This window comes from Colius striatus, chromosome 5 (genome assembly GCF_028858725.1).
Source record: "Colius striatus isolate bColStr4 chromosome 5, bColStr4.1.hap1, whole genome shotgun sequence".
Taxonomy (NCBI): domain Eukaryota; kingdom Metazoa; phylum Chordata; class Aves; order Coliiformes; family Coliidae; genus Colius; species Colius striatus.
In genome coordinates, this window is record NC_084763.1 from 18,608,184 (window position 1) to 18,627,985 (window position 19,802).

The 19,802-nt window shown below is 42.1% G+C and overlaps 1 protein-coding gene across 3 annotated transcripts in view; it reads left to right on the forward strand.

Annotated features, from left to right (window-relative positions):
- THRB (thyroid hormone receptor beta) overlaps positions 1-19,802 on the forward strand; it is a 57,582-nt gene that overhangs the window by 25,428 nt on the left and 12,352 nt on the right. For all 3 annotated transcript variants that reach the window (XM_061997064.1, XM_061997062.1, XM_061997063.1), the window contains exons 2-4: positions 6,287-6,387; positions 12,957-13,104; positions 16,217-16,422. In XM_061997064.1, coding sequence (XP_061853048.1) covers positions 6,287-6,387; positions 12,957-13,104; positions 16,217-16,422 — 455 coding nt within the window. The remainder of the gene's footprint in view (positions 1-6,286; positions 6,388-12,956; positions 13,105-16,216; positions 16,423-19,802) is intronic.

Genomic DNA, 19,802 nt, shown 5'->3' on the forward strand with positions numbered 1-19,802 from the left:
CGAAGTGATAACACAGTTTGAATTCAGATGTTTCGGCACATCTGTGCAAAATGCGTTATGGTTGATAAGGTTTCTGACTCAGCCCAAAGAGCAGAGCTAATACCTAGAAAAGTCATTGAGGAAAAGACTATAATGCATGTTCCAAATTCTGTCTTTACAGAATCTCATGACAAATTTTAGTAATTCCATAAATCAAAGAACGTCAACAAAGATGGAAATTGCAGCAAGCAAGCCACTTTGCTAACAAGCAGTGTGTGAATCTGTTTAACAACATTCTCAGCGCTTCCAAGCTCGATGGAGAAATAAGCAATTTCTCTCAGTGGGAGTAATTTAAAGAAAGTGGCAAACAAGGCTCAGTGTATCAGCTCAGCCTTTCAGATCAATATTGACAATAGCACAAACAAGAATGAAATATGCTCTTTCTCACTCAGCTCTGTGCTTTCTCCGATAAGCACTCCAAGCTTTTTCTACACATGTGTAGCAAGGTTGATATCTGGATGGTTCTTGTAATTTTTCATAATTTGCAAAGTTACAATGTGACTATGGAATCAGTAGAACAGCAGTATGAATTTTCTTTTCAGTTCTAATACAGTTGGGGATTCTCAAGGTAGTAATTAATTTCATCTTTTTAATTTTCATTCTGCAGTGTCTAGTAAGCGAATGTGAGCTTGCTGATTAACTCATTGAAGTAGTGGTCTTTAGTCACACAAACCATACCACATGGGGGAAAGAAAGATTTCAGGGAATATATCTAACTCCTGACTCAGCCAGCATGCAGTGAAAATCTAAATACTGAATAACAGTCTTAAAACACAAGTATCCTCATGCAATAGCAAAAAAAAAAAGAGTCTTTTTCTGCTTGCATTATATAAGCTTGTGGTGAACCAGGAAGAAGCTAATAAGGAACATCTGGTATAAAGACATAATTTGTTTGTGTCAATGTCACTTATATCACCGATAGTCAAATATGGTTTGGGTCCTAGAGTTTTTTTAAGTTCCAGTTTAATCCCTCCGCCAACATTACATTATCTGTACAGACAGATGTAACGTCTGTGCAATGAGACATTAACGAAAATTAAATTGGCTATTTTCTCAAAACATGGAGGTTTTTTTAAAATGTGTGCTGAGTACAGAGGGAAAAAAAAGGTATCATTTTTCAGGAGTTGTTTTCATCCAAGTAGCTTTTCTTTGCCTGGTTGTGGGAAGGCATGGCAAGAGTAGCCACCGATTGTCTTATTCATGTCTCTCCAATATGTTACACTGTGCAGGATCACATATACTGCTTTAAGATGTCATTCCTGCAAATGGAAATTTGAGAGTGTGGGCATACGGTATTAATGAAACAGAGTACCTCAGATGACTGCATAGACTGACAGGCCTTGTTCTGTCCTTACAGCTGCTGCTACTCATCGTGCATGTTGCTATCGAATGGAATTGTTTCCTGCCATATCTCTCCAAAGCTGCAGTTAGCGGTTTAAAAGATACTATAAATCACCATCAAGATTGGTTATAAGGGATTATACAATGTATTTGTCTAGATAAGGGCAACTGGTCCTGCTGAGTACTTAGCTTGCCACGATGGTAAGATTAGGCAGACTGGCAGGTGGGAGTCTGGGGAGCAAAGGAGTTACTTTAGGCTGTGGGGGAAACACCAGATGTGGCAAGTCAAGGTCATTCATTGGTATTCCCCACTCAAAGCAAGTACCCAAGGTGAGCATTGGGGTGAACAATGTCAAGTCATACTTGACAGCGCACTTCGAGGATCATATGGGATGCACCAAATATTAGTCCGTGAACGCACTAGGTAGAATACAGAGAATACAGCAGATAGAGGCTTGACAGACCAAGGAACAATATTGGTTATTATTATACAATTCATTGAGATTGGTATTGCTTTAGATTGGTTCCTCTTAGCTATTTACGTAGTAGGCTTTGGCCAACAAATAAAAGATGAAATACAAACTCCAGAAATAAGAACTTACTCAATGTTTCCATGAGATCTGTTATCATTCTTTTATAAGAGAGCATCTGGGTTACTATGTCCAGACAGCATCTGCTTCTTTTCTTTTTGATTTGGAGATATTAAACACACAAGGTGCTGAAGTACTTGACGATGTGAGAGACAGGACCCTATTAGTCTGCTCCTCCTGGTTTTTTCCCCAAGTACTACAAGGAGTGACAGAAGTTTGCTGCTCTGCTTAATCCTCAGACTATCTGACAGACAAGTCTGCTGCCATCCTCAGCTTCCCTGAGATTCTCCATTGCACTATTTGTAGCTTCCACAATGCTGACCAATATGGTTTCCTCATTCAGCCTCTGAGTAGCAACAAAAATGCACTGAGGCTGCTTATCTGCATGTCTTAGAAACAAAATTGCATTGAATTTCTACAGACCTCAGACTGTATATTTACAACTATTAGAAGTTATTGATGATGGACGTTATAGTTTGCAAGAACTGAATGTAAGTCCCCTTATTTCTTTTGGCATGATGTCTGTCTGAATTATGTCTTTTTAAAATACTGCTGAAGGTTCCATTTTCCTACTTTTTAGCAGTTTCTGACCTGGGAGGAGGATTAGAAGTATACAAAAGTGCAGATACCACTTGCAGGATTGTAACAGAAAGAGAAAATATGTTTATTACACACTTTTATTGGCAATGATTTCCTGGGATAATGTTCCTGTTAAATCTGTTGAAGAGTTCAAAATGTGTGTTTACCTTGTGACATCGACACAATCCTGCAAAAGTGATGAACATAATATTTAACATTTAAACAACTTAAATAGCTGACACCTAGTCCTTCTGGTGCAGCAAAATGGGGGATGTGGTTGCATATAAAGATACCATTTTTAATTCTGACTAGGAGTTTCTGTAGGAGATTTGTCTTTTCTGCCATATTGGAAACTCTTTCCTGGGTTGGATAAAGTAATGTAACTCCAAGGAGGTACAAGCTACTGTATGTATTTAAGGAAGCGGTTTAGACCAGTGGTCTCCTGCTCCTCCAATAGAACAAAGCTGCCGTTACATGAGCACTGCTAACCAGATTATATGCTTAATGAAATATCAAGGCATTTAATTCAGAAGTAATTATTGAGGAAGCAAAGCAGGGATACTGAATTTTAGAGGACATAGTCTATGCTGCATTAAGTCTGCGTTTCATGAAAAGCAGTTACCAGCAATAACAAGCCATGATACATTTAGTGGGAAATTCTGTGTCCCTTTGCTGACTCTGTTACAGCCAGTATCAGTTTCATGTTGTGTGTGTGTTGCATGTGCAGAGGCAGGTGTGAGCAGAAGAGGGGCAGGATGGAGATAATAGCCTCTGCTAATCTCCCACTGCCATAATGTCCATGTTATAATGTGATGTAAATTACAGTCAAAACCCTGCTGTCTCTTTCCACTCAAGATCACAGAACCAGCTCCACGTGTCTACCAGTCTTTATCCAAGCACAGCTTGTTCATCATGGAGAAATGCAACCTGATTGTAAATCTGATCTTTTGTATGACACATCAGTAAGATCTCAGCTCGTTATCCCACTCCCCTTTCAGATGCCAGTAGGGGTATTGGTAAACCTGTGATGCAGGTACCCAGACATGGTTTCAGAATGCTCCTGCTTCCCAGCATTACAGCTGAGGGATAAATCACAGAATTTAAAGGTTTGGAAGGGACCTTGAAAGATCATCCAGTCCAACCCCCCTGACAGAGCAGAACATCCTAGAGTAGGACACACAGGAACTCGTCCAGGTGGGTTTTGAATGTCCCCAGAGAAGGAGACTCAACAATGCATCTGGGCAGCCCCTTCCAGTGCCCTGTCACCCTCACAGTGAAGAAATTTTCCTTATATTTCTTTGGAACCTCTTATGTTCCAGCTTGTACCCATTGTCCCATGTCCTGTCATTGGACATCATGAGATTCTCATAGTTATGCTCAAATGAGACATAAAGTATACCACACAAATATTTCTTGCCTCCTTTCACCTAATCTAGTCACTAGCTCCCAGAAAGTTCAAGTGTTTTATAGCTCAGTTAATTTCAAGTATTTTCTCTCTGATTTGGGCTTTTATTTCTGGAGAAACTCTGAAAAACAGAGCCTTAGGAAAACACTTTCATTTAAGCTGTTACTGAACTGACCCTCTGGCATGTTAGTCCCAGGACAGACAGCCCTCTTTCAAAATTCACCAACAGCCTTCTGCTGCCCTGAGTCTTGTTACTGGTGGCCCTAGATGTGACTGTGGCATGCTGAGCCCCTGAGCCATACTAGTGTAACGGATGCATAAAGGCTGCAAGCTTAGAGTGTCTAATGTGTAATGCTACAAATGGGTTCGTCAAGCCAGTTGCAAGTGTTATTAGCCACATCCAAAGGGCTCTTCCTCAGTTGGCAGAAGATGCAAAACCGGGAGGAGAGCCTGGTACATTAGATGGGCATGCTGCCATTCAGATTGACCCAGGCAGGCTGGAGAAGTGTGGTGAGAGGAATCTCTTGAAGTTCATCAAAGAGAAGTGCCAAATCCTGCACTGTGGGAGGGATAATAAATGCAGTAGTACAGGGTAGGTCTCAACTGGCTGGAAAGTGCTTTGCATTGAAGTACTTTGGGATTCCTGGTAGGCAGCAAGTTGAACATGAGCTAACAGTGTGTATTGAAGGCAAGGAACATCAACAGCATCCTGGTCTGCATTAGGAACACCAGCAGCAGCAGGTTGAGGTAGGTGATCTTTCTGCTCTGCTCAGTTCTCTTGAAACACATCTGAAGTGTTGGGTCCAGTTCTGGACTCCCCTATACAAGAAAGGCATGGACATACTGAAGGGTATCCAGCAAAGGGCCACAAAGATAATGAAGGGACTGGAGCATCAGTTCTGTGAGGAGAAACTGAGAGAACTGGGGTTGTTCAGGATTGTTCTGGAGCAAAGAGGGCTCAAGGGGAGTTTCTTGTCAATGTATATAAATACTTAGTCCCCCATCAAGTAGAGGACAGAGACGAATTCTTCTCAGTGATGCTCAGTGACAGGACAAGAGGTGGTGAGCACAAATAAAAATACAGGAAATTCCTTCTGAAGACAATAAAATAATATTTGCTTTTCACTGTGAGGGTGACTGAGCTCTTGCACAGGTTGCCCAGGAATTGTAGGTCTCCATCCTTGGAGATACTCAAAAGCCAACTAGATGTGGTCCTGGGTGACTAGCTGTAGGTGGCCCTGCTTGAGCAAGGGATTTGGATAACCTGCAGACATGCTTTCCTACCTCAGTCATTCTGGGATTATGTGAAATATTTACTACACTGTAACGATCTCATACCTGTACAGAAATAGCTGCACTTTCCACTCTCCTCTCAAAGTGAATCTGAGATCTCTGTTAGGTCATAACAGAGAGATTTTTTTTCAGAAGGAAAAGTTATGTATCATAACTACGAGAGTTATGGGAACACTTATTTTGAAATGTTTGTAATTTACCTTTGAAAAGTTCTTGTTAGTTTAGGATTATTTTTTGGTTGCCATCATAATTGTTTTGCTTTTTTGTTCAAATTGAAAATGTGTTTATGTTATCAAAACAAATGTCATTGTGGGAGAAGAACCAAGCACTGGCAATGTTTTTCATAGCAGTAATATTTTATTTCACTCTTTGGGTGTCTGTTGAACCAGTTCAGAAGAGAAAATGTTATTCTAACACATGCACATACACACACACATATTTGAGTGCCCACATATTTTGCCCTAAATTCCGGCCACAATAAATGTTCCTGTGGAACACACCCAGGTCAGGTATGATCAATACAGCTTGGGCTGTCTGTTACTGGTACTTCTCTAAACACACCTGGGGAGCTGTTTGAAACAAATGATCTTTCAGTGACTATTTCTTACTGCCAGATCCCCAAGGCATCCTGCAACCTGACTGACATCTTCTGTGTACAAATATATTCAGGGCTGTGTGAAACAGAAAAGAGAAATTTATTGTACACTTGGCTGTTATTTTTTTCCCATCAAAGCCTTTGAGATAAAAATAAATGTATTTCTCTTTCTAAGGTAGTATTTCACTCAGGAGAGAGCAATCGGTTTCCAACTTCTCTTGACCAGTAGATGCTGAACCAGTCTGGAAATTAGAAGATATTATAAGCTATGTTTAAAGAAGTCTGTGACATAGTCTGAGCATTTAGTTCAGGAAATTCAGTGAGTTCAGAGGTGTGGGGCTGGCAGAGAAAATCTGATGTGGATTTTAATGTAATATTTTTATATGAAATGTATCATATCTTTTTATATTGAGTTTACATGTCACATCCTCTTTTTCTTTACAGGGTATATACCCAGTTACTTAGACAAGGATGAGCTATGTGTAGTATGTGGGGACAAAGCCACCGGATATCATTATCGCTGCATCACTTGCGAAGGTTGCAAGGTAAATGGCACAGTGGGAAAGTGGGAATCAGAAATAGCTCTCCGGTTCCTCCATTATACAGAGTTCCTGAACTGTGCTGTCAAATAAAAAACAAAGACAGATTAGAAGCGAATGAGAACATCCAGTACTGATGATAAGACGTATCTGGCTATGCCACTGCTCTTCATATGCATAAGGAATATAGTTGATTTTTGCAGTGTTTGTTTCTGAAAAGAAAATGAGAAATGTAGATTTCTGCTGTTGTTTAACTATTAACTTTTACATTTCCATTTTTTAATGTTTCTTTGGCCATGCTTTCAGCCTATGTACATCAGCATACTCCCAGCCACTCCAGTGAAGCTGTTTATGGAATAGCTAGATTCTACCTATGGCCATGAAGAGTCTGTAGCAATTAGCAGTATTCCAGTACCTCCCATTGTCACTGTGAAGCAGCAAAAATCAAAATCCCTTTCACATGATCTTATGACAGTAACATCCATCACTTTGGATTGTCTGAATAGCTTGAGGTCCTGTAAGAAAGCTATTCTTTCCTGCAGAAAATAAAAAATGATTGTTTTATAAACAAATAAGACCACACATCATAGACTAATGTCATGAGACTAAGCCACAAAACTCATGTTCCATTCATCCTCATAGTCTGGAATATTTGGATCTGAGATTCTGTGTTTGGATTGACTTTAGGGCCCCCCTGCACAGTAACTGTTGTGTTGAGGTAGCTGCTTCATTGCCCAACAATTGCCCAAAGTTACGTTTATGAGATGCACAAAGACCTAAATATCCTATGTATAGCAGATTTGTGGTAATATTAATAATAGTTTTATACATATACACACATAACATGTATGAAAACAATACTTACATCTGAGAAAAGCCTGTGGAACTCAACACGTGATTCTTTTAAGTTTGCATGTACCATCGTCCATGTACCAGGTGATAACAATACATAAAATATATGAATATGACTTAAGATATAATGAGAAGTAAGCAACACTGTGGCTTATGAAGTATGTTTCGCTCCTGGCTGAACAGCTATATCTCTCTCTGGCTTTCCTGCTAAGGTTTTTGTTACTCCAACTGAAGTAATTATTTATTTTTATGCCAATCGACTATTTTAAAGATAAAGCATACAAGATCTACTTTTATCTTCAGATACAGTTCTTCTGTCTGATGTATAATTTAAAATAATGATTATGTGCACAAGGAACTGAGCTAACATTTTGCAAAAAGTAATTAATTTCTTGCTCCTACTTTTAATTGGCTTAAAAACAGACTGTTTTGTTTTGACTTGTTCTTTTCGCAAATGTGTTCATTGTAAAAGATGGGATTTTTGTGTAGACAATTTCAATCCATGTTTTGGAAGATCTGCATACACACTTCAAGTTGTATGATTTATCAGCAAAGTTATATGTAATCAGTTCTCAATTAATTTGAAATTTACTAGTTGCTTCCACTAAAAATCACTTTAATTTTATAACAACAATAATCGGAGCTGACAGCCAAAAATTTGCTTTGGCAAGTGCTTTCATGAACAAAGCATCCTCACATGATTTCTTACGAGCAAATTGCAAGAAATTTAAACAATAATAAACCAACAGTGAGTTCTGACATCAATGAAATGTTTCTCTGGACTGTGCTAGTTACTTCTAGTACTGTGTAGTCGCATAGTTAAGGAATTTAGGAAAAAAAGTAATTGCCTTATAATTAAATACCTATTCTCTTATTGATGAAAATAATGCTTCTGATTTGGACAAATATAGAGAGCATCTCTTTATGACATTATATCCAGAGATGATCAAAAAGGGTTTTTGCAGAAAGTTTCTGAGAAATGAGAAGAAATGCGATGATGAAGTGCACTGGTCCTGACAGAGGCGATGAAGAGCTTTACCATTGTAAAGCTCCAGCTGTGTTAAGTCCCAATGCAAGGTAGGAAGTCAAGAAAGAGAGCCAAGAGACCCACATGGTTAAATAAGGAACTGTTGGGCAAACTCAATTGGCAGAAGAGAGTCTATAGATCATGGAAGGAAGGAATGGCCACCTGGGATGAATAAAAGACTGTAGTCAGAGGCTATAGGGAGGCAACTAGGAAAGCTAAAGCCTCATTGGACTTGTGCCTTGCAAGGGAGGTCAAGGACAACAAGGGCTTCTTGAAATACACTGCAGATATAACTAACACTAGAGGCATTGTAGGCTCACTGTTAAATGAGGCAGGTGCCCTGGTGACAGAGGATACAGAGAAGGCAGAGTTACCGAATGCCTTCTTTGCCTCTGTCTATGCTGCTGGAGACTGTCCTCAGGAGCCCCAGACTCCAGAGGAAGTCAGGTTAAAGGAGGAGTTCTGTTTAGTAGATGAGGACTGGGTTAAGGATCAGTTGAATAGTCTGGTTGTGCATAAATCCATAGGCCCCAATGGGATGCACCCACGAGTGCTGAGGGAGCTAGCAGAAGTCATTGCTAAACCACTCTCCATCGTCTTCAGTAAATTGTGGAGAACAGGAGAGGTGCCTGAGAACTGGAGGTGAGCAAATGTCACTCCAGTCTTCAAAAAGGGTAAGAAGGAGGAGCTGGGTAACTACAGACTGGTCAGCCTCACCTCCATCCCTGGGAAGGTGATGGAACAACTTATCCTGGGTGCTGTCTCCAGGCATTTAAAGGACAAGAGGTTCATTAGGAGCAATCAACATGGTTTTACCAAGGGGAAGTCATGTTTAACCAACCTGATAGCCTTTTATGAAGATGTGACCAGGTGGATAGATTGTTGTAGTGCAGTGGATGTGGTTTATTTTGATTTCAGTAAAGCATCTAACACCGTCTCACAGAGCATCCTCGCAGCAAAACTGAGAAAGTGTGGGCTGAATGATCAGGTAGTGAGGTGGATTGTTAACTGGTTGAAGGAAGGAAGGCAGACAGTTACGATCAATGGGGCAGGGTCTAGTTGGAGGCTTGTATATAGTGGAGTCCCTTAGAGGTTGACGATGGCACCGGTTCTGTTCAATGCATTCCTTAATGACCTTGATGAGGTAACAGAGTCACTGTCAACAAGTTTGCTGACGATACTAAACTGGGGGAATAGCTGACACACTAGAAGGCTGTGCTGCCATTCAACAAGACCTGGACAGGCTGCAGGGTTGGGTGGAATGAAATCTAATGAAATTCAACCAGGGCAAGTGTAGAGTCTTGCATCTGGGAAAGAATAACCTCATATACCAGTACAGGCTGGGGAATGAACTCTTGGACAGTAGGATAGGGGAAGGGACCTGAGGGCCCTGGGGGACAGCACGATGACCATGAGCCAGCAATGTGCCCTCATGGCCAAGAAGGCCAATGGCATCCTGGGGTGTACTACAAGGGATGTGGGCAGTAGGTAGAGAGAGATTCTCCTCTCCCTCTACTCTGCCCTCGTGAGACCACATCTGGAATATTGTGTCCAGTTCTAGTCTCCTCAGTTCAAGAAGGACAGGGAGCTGCTGGAGAGAGTTCAGCACAGGGCCACCAAGATGATGAAGGGAATGGAGCATCTCCCTAGTGATGAAAGGCTGAGGGAGCTGGGACTCTTTAGCTTGGAGAAGAGGAGACTGAGGGATGACCTCATTAATATTTACAAATATGTAAAGGGTGGGTGTCAGGAGGATGGAGTCGGGCTATTCTCAGTGTTGTCCAATGATAGGACAAGGGACAATGGGTATAAGCTGGAACATAAGAGGTTCCAAAGAAATACAAGGAAGAATTAATTCACTGTGAGGGTGAGGGAGTACTGGAACAGGCTGCCCAGAGCGGTTGTGGAGTCTCCTTCTCTGGAGACATTCAAAACCCACCTGGACGAGTTCTTGTGTGACCTATTCTAGGTGGTCCTGCTCTGGCAGGGGGGTTGGACTAGATGATCTTTCGAGATCCTTTCCAACCCTTAAGATTCTATGATTCTGTGAAAACAGAATTTCAGTACCACTTCCTGAGATTCATCAGAAATTTCTCCATCTCTTGTTGTAACTAGAGATTATCCTGTGTCCAGAGCCATCTTGAGGGAGGAGCGGGGCAGATCCTGACTCTAGAAACATGTTGCAGGGTTGAGTGTGGATCCAGATACAGTTTTTGGTTAGATGAGAGTTTGAGATCTGATCCAAACCCCACATAAGGACATCTTGCTGCATTTTTCTGGACTGTGACTCAACCCAACAGGTCCCAGTCTTGCAAAAGCTCACATGTATGCTTTATGCAACTGTTATGATTTAGAGCCAGCCAGCAACAAAGCACCTACAACAGTCTCTTGCTCACTGCCCCCCATCCACCCCACCCTCCTTAGAATGGTGGAGGCCCCAGCAAGATGAGAGGAAAAAAGATAACCAAGGACCTTGTGACTCAAGAACAGGGCAGGGAGGGCTCTCTGCCAATTACAGTTCCGGGCAAAGTAAGGAAAGTAAGAAAAGTTTATTCTACTACCTACAAGAAACAGAGCAGAACAGAAAGCAAGAACAGAGCAGGATGATGAGAGAAATAGAACCAGCACTTTAAGATCTCCTTCCCCTCCTTCTTCCTAGTCTCAGCTCATTGCTCCCAATATCTCTACCTTCTCCCACTACATGGCTTGGGGGGCCAGGGAATTGGGGATGTGGTCAGTCTCTCACAGATGGGCTCTTTCGCTTCTCTCTTCTCAGAGGACAACTCCTGGTGTTCTTCCCCTGCTCCAACACGAGGTCCCTACCACACGACACAGTCCTTAATGAACCTCTCTGGCGTGGGTTCTTCCCAATAGCTTCAGCTTCTGCTCAAAAACTCTTCCAGTGTGGGACTCCTCTGCAGCAGCAGCAGCATTCTGGGCACCTTCTGCTGCAATGCTGCCCTCCCATAAATAAACGGCTGCCTCGGGGCACAGTCACCACCCCTGGAGTGGGGTCCTCTACATACTGCTAACAACTCTCAGCTTCATCACTCCTCTCCACAGGATGCAGGGGGGTCTTTGCTCCAAGCACACCTCCTCTTTTTCCTTGCTGACCTTGGGATCTGCATGGTCACTTCTCTCCAACTCTTTCCACTACCACTAGCTGGAAAAGAAAGAAGAAGAGGAACAACTCTCCTCTTCTAGCTGCTTCTTAAAAAGTTATCATGAAGGCACTCAATTGGCTCAGCCTCAGAAGTGGATCTGACTCAAAGCCAGGGAAAGTTTTGAGCAACTTCTTACAGGAGCCATCTTTCCAGCCTCTTCCCCATTGCCAGAAACAGCTCCACACAAAACCATGACAGCAAATCAGTTTAATTCAGATTTCAGGCCTTACTGTTATTAGGGAAGAGTTGTGCTCTTAGCTTGAGCTGAATCTCTGGTAAGATAAAATTACAGTGAGGACAAGAACCCTTATTGTTTTCACTGGAGTTAGGAGCAGAAGCTTAAATACAGACCGATCCATATGTCTTAATTTTACTTTCTGTGTTAAAAGAAATTACACGCTGCTATAAGATTTTACTGGGTGTTATTTAACATGATTAAAACCAGACCTTTCACCTAGTGAAGTGAAGAGACTATTCATTAGATAAAATCTCAGCTGAAGAGATTATTCATTAGGTAAAATTTCACTTAAATTTTGCTCTGCCATTCTCAGTGGCCTCAGTCAAACAGGACCAGAGTCGCAGTGAATTCTCTATGTCAAGGTGGTGCCAAGCTGCATTGTTGATTGTAGACAATCTCAAACAATGGTGAAACTTGAAATTAAAGGGAAGCCTAAATTTCTTGCTTTAAAACCTCTCTTATCTGTGTCTTGGAGTCTTGGGAAGTTTATCCAGCTCTTGCAGAGTTCAAGGGAAAAGTATGTAGAAATTAGTACCAGGCCCATAATGTTCTGAGATAAGTTGTACCTGATTTCTTTAGCTAAGGCCAGGGTCTATGGTGTGTATAAATAATTCAGTGGAGCTACATTAGTTCACATGAGCTGACCTCATATCCATGTATCCATGTTGTCTGACCTCATATCCATGTTGCAATTGGCAATACAGATAATTTTTAAATTATGGATCCATTGTTTAACATTGTGTAAATTGTATTTGTAAAATTCTTAGTCTTGCCCAGATTTGGTTGGTTGGTTGGTTATTTGGCTTTGGTGGAAACGAGTAGAGCTGTTTGTTCTTCATGTTTTACACATGACTGTTGATACTGTTTGCAGACGCTGCTCTTTAATTGAAAATATATTCATGTCTCTTAATATCTCTCAAAATTATTATGTAATTTAGAAAGGGGCTCAAAATAAACTCGCTAGTTCAAATACAAGACCAAATTAACACACAGAAGCATAAGACTTTGAGAAGACATATAGACAGTATGTGTCCCTCAAGACAGCTTTTCTTATGCCTTTACTTCCATATCATGTCTATATATTTTTAATTTTTAAGGAGGAAACATTGTATGAAACTCAGAAAAGAAGTGCCATAGACTATAAAACTGTCTTTCTTTCCTCTTTGAGAATTTGATGCAATGAATTGTGTTACCTTGCATACTTAGGTACATACCTACCAAACCAGAGTGGCTTCCAATTTGAAAAGACTGCACAATGCTAATGCTTTCCAATGTGTTTATTTATTACACTTAGGGGTTTTTTAGAAGAACCATTCAGAAAAACCTCCATCCAACCTATTCCTGTAAATATGAAGGAAAATGTGTGATAGACAAAGTAACAAGAAATCAGTGCCAGGAATGTCGCTTCAAAAAATGTATCTTTGTTGGCATGGCAACAGATTGTAAGTATATTTTTCTGGTTTTCTTTCTTTTCTTTTTTTTAATGCTTGTGTTTGCTTAAAGTACATGCATTAGTGAAGACTGTTAAAGTAAAGCAGAACTACCAGCACTTTTTGAGTTTTAATAACTTGTTCTGGGGAACTATGTTCATTTCATCAAACCACTTCCATAAGGCTGTAATTTTTTGTTTATCCTTCACCAGACTGCACCTTCTCTTGGCCTTACCAGGCTGAGTAATGGTAGGAATGTTCACCCTTTGGTGGAGAGGAGGGAGAAATGCATCTGGATGGACACTATGCTTGAGAAAAAAACATCTTGTTTAGAAAATTCTAGAGGACATGAGATTGAATGCCGTTGTATGAGTCATCCTGCAGTTGTTTGTTTTATTTTTAGCCCTGAGGAAGTTATCTACTGCAAAGAATTGGACTCTCATTCTAAAGAATTAGAAGATATGGCTGTAAGATTAACCCTTGGGGGCTGTGTTTTCCTGCCACTGCATAGGGATTTACACCAATAACTTCATCTAGTGCTACTGGAAGTCACATAAATTCCCATGTGCATTAATGTTAATGATTGTTGACTCTGCAGAACTGACAGGAAAACAGGCCCAATAAACAACAGAAATATGTTTCATTGTTAATATAATATGTAACAGTGCCTTCTCTCTAGAGGGAAATAGAAGGAGTGGTGTGATTTCATTTTAGCCGGGTAGATCTTCAGGAGAGGGGCTGGATATCCTTGGGTCACTGGTCCAGCCCAGCCTGACACAGCAGACAGCGGCAAGCATCAGCCAGGAAGTGGCTGTACAGAGTGAGAAGTTTCTCCCAGTCTAGTTCTGATCAGTAGCTGCAGCATTTTTGAACAATCATGGAGGACAGGTGAAGTGCCTGAGGACTGGAGAAAGGCCAATGTCACTCCAGTCTTCAAAAAGGGCAAGAAGGACGACCCAGGAAACTGAAGGCCAGTCAGCCTCACCTCCATCCCTGGAAAGGTGATGGAACAACTCATCCTGAATGTTATCATTGAACATATGAAGGATAAGATGGTTATCAGGGGGAGTCAGCATGGCTTCACCAAGGGGAAATCCTGTTTGACCAAACTGATAGCCTTCTATGATGCCATAACCAGCTGGCTAGATGAGGGGAGAGCAGCAGATGTCATCTACCTTGACTTCAAGCAAGGCTTTTGACACTGTCTCCCATAACATCCTCATCAGAAAGCTCAGGCAGTGTGGCTTGGATGAGTGGACCACTGTCCACTCTGAATGACAGAGCCCAGAAGGTGGTGATCAATGGCACAGAATCGAGTTGGAGGCCTGTGGCCAGTGGGGTTCCACAGGGATCAGTTGTGGGACCAGTCTTGTTCAACATCTTCATCAAAGTCCTGGATGAGGGGACAGTGTACTCTCAACAACTTCCCTGATGACACCAAACTGAGAGGACTCGCTGATTCCCCAGAAGGCTGTGCTACCATTCAGCAGGATCTCGACCAGCTTGAGAGTTGGGCAAAGAGGAACCTCATGAGGTTCAACAAGGACAAGTGCAGAGTCCTGCATCTGGGAAGGAACAACCCCATGCACCAGTACAGGCTGGGCACCGAACTGCTGAAAAGCAGCTCTGCAGAGAGAGACCTGGTAGTCCTGATTGATAATAAATTGGCCAAGAAGGCCAATGGCATCCTGGGATGCATCAAGAAGAGTGTGACTAGCAGGTTGAGGGTGGTTCTGCTCCTCCTCTGCTCTGCCCTGGTGAGGCCTCATCTGGAGTCCTGTGTCCAGTTCTGGGCTCCTCAGCTCAAGAGGGACAGGGAACTTCTGGAGAGATTCCAGCTCAGGGCCACCAAGATGATCAGGGGACTGGAGCATCTTTCATAGGAGGAAAGGCTGCTGGAACTGGGTCTGTTTAGTCTAGAAGAGAGGACACTGAGGGGGGATCTCATTATTATTTACAAATATCTAAATGATGGATGTCAGGAGGTTGGGACATCTCTTTTTTCAATGGTATCTAGCAACAGGACAAGGGGTAATGGGATGAAGCTGGAACACAAAAAGTTCCATTTAAACACAATAAACTATTTTACTGTTCAGGTGAGGGAGCCCTTGCACAGGCTGCCCAGAGGGGTTGTGGAGTCTCCTTCCTTGGAGGTCTTCAAGACCTGCCTGGACATGTTCCTGTGTGACCTGATCTAGGTGAACCTACTTCTGCAGGGGAGTTGGACTAGATGATCTCTAAAGGTCCTTTCCAACCCCTACCATTCTGTGATTCTATGACTGTAAAGCTGCTATCGCCTTTGTGGATTGCACCTACATGGGTGCCAAAGGAGCAGCAGACAGGCCAACTATGCGCAAACTGGAGAAAACTTTCTCCAGTCTTTGAGGTAAAATGTGTGGACAGAAGCATGTAAGCAAGACTGTTGGTGGCCCTGCCTGCCTGTTGCTGCTTGAGGATCAGAGTGGTCCTCCTCTGCTAGCAGGATGGAGTGTTTCAGTAGCCTGTTTGTGTTTGCATGGAAAATGGGATAAAACCAGCCCTGGGGCCTGCGTCTGGCATCGCTGGAAGAAGCAAGGCTGTAGGGAAATGCTACAGAATACCACCATTTGTAGGGTTTAAGGGAAGAGACGAAGGCAGATATTTTCTGATTATGTCATGCAACAGGTAATTGAGCCTCCTATGAATAAGTACTCCAACTTTATTAAATCTACATTACCTTCTGCCAGTTTACAAGAACGTGTTCTGCACAACTCAGAGCACTGAGCATGCTGATACTATCTTAAAGAAAAGTACATCTTTTTCAATGTGGATTACACCAAAATTGTTATGGGAGCACTTTGAGTCCTCGGAAAGCTTTTACATATTAATTTTATTGTTGGAATAAGAAACTGAAGGCAATGGCAGTATACAGAACATTACCAGAAGGATAAGTAGTTCTTTGCAATCCAGGCTTCTGAGAAAATTAAGTTGGTAGGGAGAAATGAGAGAACTGTGTCAACTGTGAGTCTTACCAAAGTACTTTTTTACTGATTGTAATCAATTAGTACATCAGGGATAGAAAAGAACAGAGTTCACACATCTGTATGAGCTTCTTGCCTTTTTTATCTGCTTTTTCCCCTGCTAGTGGTATTGGATGACAGCAAACGGTTAGCAAAGAGGAAGCTGATAGAAGAAAATCGAGAGAAGAGACGTCGGGAAGAGCTGCAGAAAACCATTGGGCACAAACCAGAGCCAACGGATGAGGAATGGGAGCTCATCAGAATTGTTACTGAAGCACACGTGGCCACCAATGCACAAGGAAGCCACTGGAAGCAGAAAAGGAAATTTCTGGTAAGGGCTGTAAGAACATTGCTGGTGGAGCCAGGTTCTTTCCTTTCTTCTGAAGTTGTTGAGGGATCTGCAATCTTCTTATCTACACAGGAATGCAGATAAGTGGGCACTTCTTTATTATGCAGTGCTGGGAAAACACGGGGGATAGCTGTTGTTATTTACCGTTTTCAGGGTTTTTATACACCTCAAACAAAAGAATCACATTTGCCAACAAAAGCATGCATAAAATGTCCATCTCTTAATTTTGCCCTTTACTTTGATTGGTTCCTAACTATCATAAAGTTTCCAAAATCACAGTGATTGGTCAAAAAAATATATCAGTCCCTTTGTTTTAGTAATAACTAAAGTAACAGCTAAGGTAACCTAACAAATACATTTACCAGGGTCTCCTGGCTAAGGTAACAGGTCCCTATCAGGTGTGGTATGTAACTCTTGCAGTTTGATCCTTATGTGATTCAAATGAATGCTTACTTAATCAATAGGTGTTTGAGTTATTTGCAAGTGCTTAGCTAATTGATTCAACTATTACTAGGTGATTAACAAGTGCTTGACTACTTATTGTGATGATAAGTTGTTAACTAAAATAATTGTGTATCTGCAACTAAGTCCCTTCCCAGGATTTCAACCCCAAAGAGAGTACATCTGCCAGTGTATTGACATTTATGAAAAATGATTGATTTTTATAGTTACAATTTGCTTATTCTTGCCTGAAGCTCAGTGTTTGATGAGACCATGTTTTTCAAAAGATAAACAGAATATTGCTAAGTCAAGGCTTACCCGGCTAATACTTTTAACGTGCAATGGTAAGAAAAAGCAAGAAAAAACTGTTTCACTCCTGATTAACAAGGGTTATATATTATACCTAGGTATAGTTGTCTTTATTAGGGACTAGCATGCAACATATTGTGTTTAAAACAATGTAAAGTTTTAGGTGAAAGCTGATATCTTTTATTAATAACTCATGGGGTTTTTCCTTCCTTGTTCCAACATGAACACATTAATTAAAAGAAATTTAGCAAAGAAGAATTAATTTCAGTGAAACCAGGCTGATACATACACTATAGCATTGGGATTGTGGGCCACAAGACAACTTAAATTTTCAGCCTATAGCTAAGGATCAGCAAATAAATGGTGATTTGTGGTGCTCAGCCTTAGAAAAGGATTTATTTGATTTTTGTAAATTGATTTTTAAAGAAAGTAAGTGCAGAACACAAAATGCTTATACAGCACAAAATAGGGATTATAGACTGCATTTCAGGAATATACAGGCATTTTTAACAGTCTGTGTATACCGAATCAAATAGAGAATACTCAGTTTTGGAAGCCTAGGCTCCTGCTGCTTAATCCACCATGGGAATCTTGACCCACTGTTAAATTGCTAAGAAAGATCATATATTTAAACTGTCTGATCCCTTTTACATTTTGCTAATTCCAGTGGCACTGCCTAGATTTCTGTCTGAGTGGCTGCTTGTTGGTAGTAGCTCACAGTGAGGAAACCACAGCCAGTGATCAGTAGCAAGAAGCAGCAGTGGTGCTGCACAGCAAGGTGTGCAACAGTGGCTTTATCAGACCAAGCAGCAGCTGCAATAGTGCATTTGATTGCTTAGACAGGAGTGCTGTTCTTTAGGTATCACCGGGTTTGGGATAAAGCATGAGGAGCTTAAGGTTGGGGCTGGGAATGAATATACTGCGCCACATAAAATGGAGTTGTTGAGGGACTTAAGGTTCTGGAGACAGTCACAGTGGAGAAGATTGTGACTTGCACACCTGGTTCCTAGGTCAAAACAGACTGCAGAGCAGATCCTGTTTGACCAATCTGATCTCCTTCTATGACAAGATGACTCTTGTAATGGATGAGGGAAAGACTGTGGATGTGGTCTTCCTGGACTTCAGAAAGGCCTTCAACACAGTCTCCCACAGCATCCTCCTGGAGAAAATGGCTGCCTGTGGCTTGGATGGACCCATTCTGAGATGAGTGAAAAACTGGCTGGATGGCCAGGCCCAGAGAGTCGTAGTGAACAGAGTTAAATTCAGTTGGCAGCTGGTCACCAGTGGTGTTCCCCTGGGCTTAGTGCTGGGGCCTGTTTTGTTGAACATCTTTATCAATGATCTGAATGAAGAGGTTAAGTGCACTCTCAGTAAATTTGCAGATGACACCAATCTGGGTGGGTGCATAGACCTGCTTGAGAGCAGGAAGGCTCTTCAGAGGGACCTGCACAGGCTCGAGAGATGGGCCAAGGCCAATCACATGAAGTTCAACAAGGCCAAGTGCCGGGTCCTGCACTTGGGCCACAGCAACCCCGGGAAACGCTACAGGCTCGGGGCAGAGTGGCTGGAAAGCTGTCCTGCAGAAAAGGACCTGGAGGTGTTAATAGCCAGCTGAACGTGAGCCAGCAGTGTGCCCAGGTGACCAAGAAGGCCAATGGCATCCTGGCCTCTATCAGAAATAGTGTGACCAGCAGGACCAAGGAGGTGATTGTCCCCTTGTACTCAGTGCTGTTGAGTCTCCACTTCAAATACTGTGTCCAGTTCTGGGCTCCTCACTAGAAGAAGGACGTTGAAGTGCTGGAGCATGTCCAGAGATGGGCAACAAAGATGGTGAAAGGTCTGGAGAACAAGTCTTATGAGGAGTGGCTAAGGGAGCTGGGGAACCTGGACAAGAGGGGGCTGAGGGGAGATATGATCACTCTGTACAGCTACCTGAAAGGGAGTTGTAGTGAGGTGGGAGTCAATCTCTTTTCTCCAGTAATGAACATTAGGACATTAGGAAATGAGCTCAAATTGCACTAGGGGAGGTTTAGAGACTGGACATGAGGAAGAACTTTTTCACAGAGTGTTATTAAGCATTGGAAGTAGCTACCCAGGGAGATGGTGGAGGCACCATCCATAGAGATATTCAGAAGATGCGTAGATGAAGTGCTGAGGGATATGGTTTAGTTTACTGATGGGCTTGGAAGTGTGAGGTTAGAGGTTGGATTTGATGATCTTAAAGGTCTTTTCCAACCTTAATGATTCTATGATTCTATGCTCTCAGTGCATCCCTTGCTGCAGGGCCTCCTGGTTCTTTGTAGTGCTCACATACTGAAGCCTCGTGGTTTCAAGGCAAGCCTAGGAAGCTCACTGACACCTTGCAGTGAGCACAGAAGAGAAGGGCCAGGATAGCATGCCAGCTCCAGGTGGAAGGCTTTGAAAGCCCCTGTCACAAGCTGTTGAAGAGCAAGAGGAGTACACCCCAGAAGCTCTGGGTCATTCCTTAGGTAGCTGAGGCTGGTTCCCCAGCAGTAGAAGCTGCTTGACATCTGGATCTCTTTTCCTATTGCGGTGAGTTAGGTGGCAAGGGCTCTCTAGTTGCAGGCCATTTCAGAGTGCATTAGCTGTAT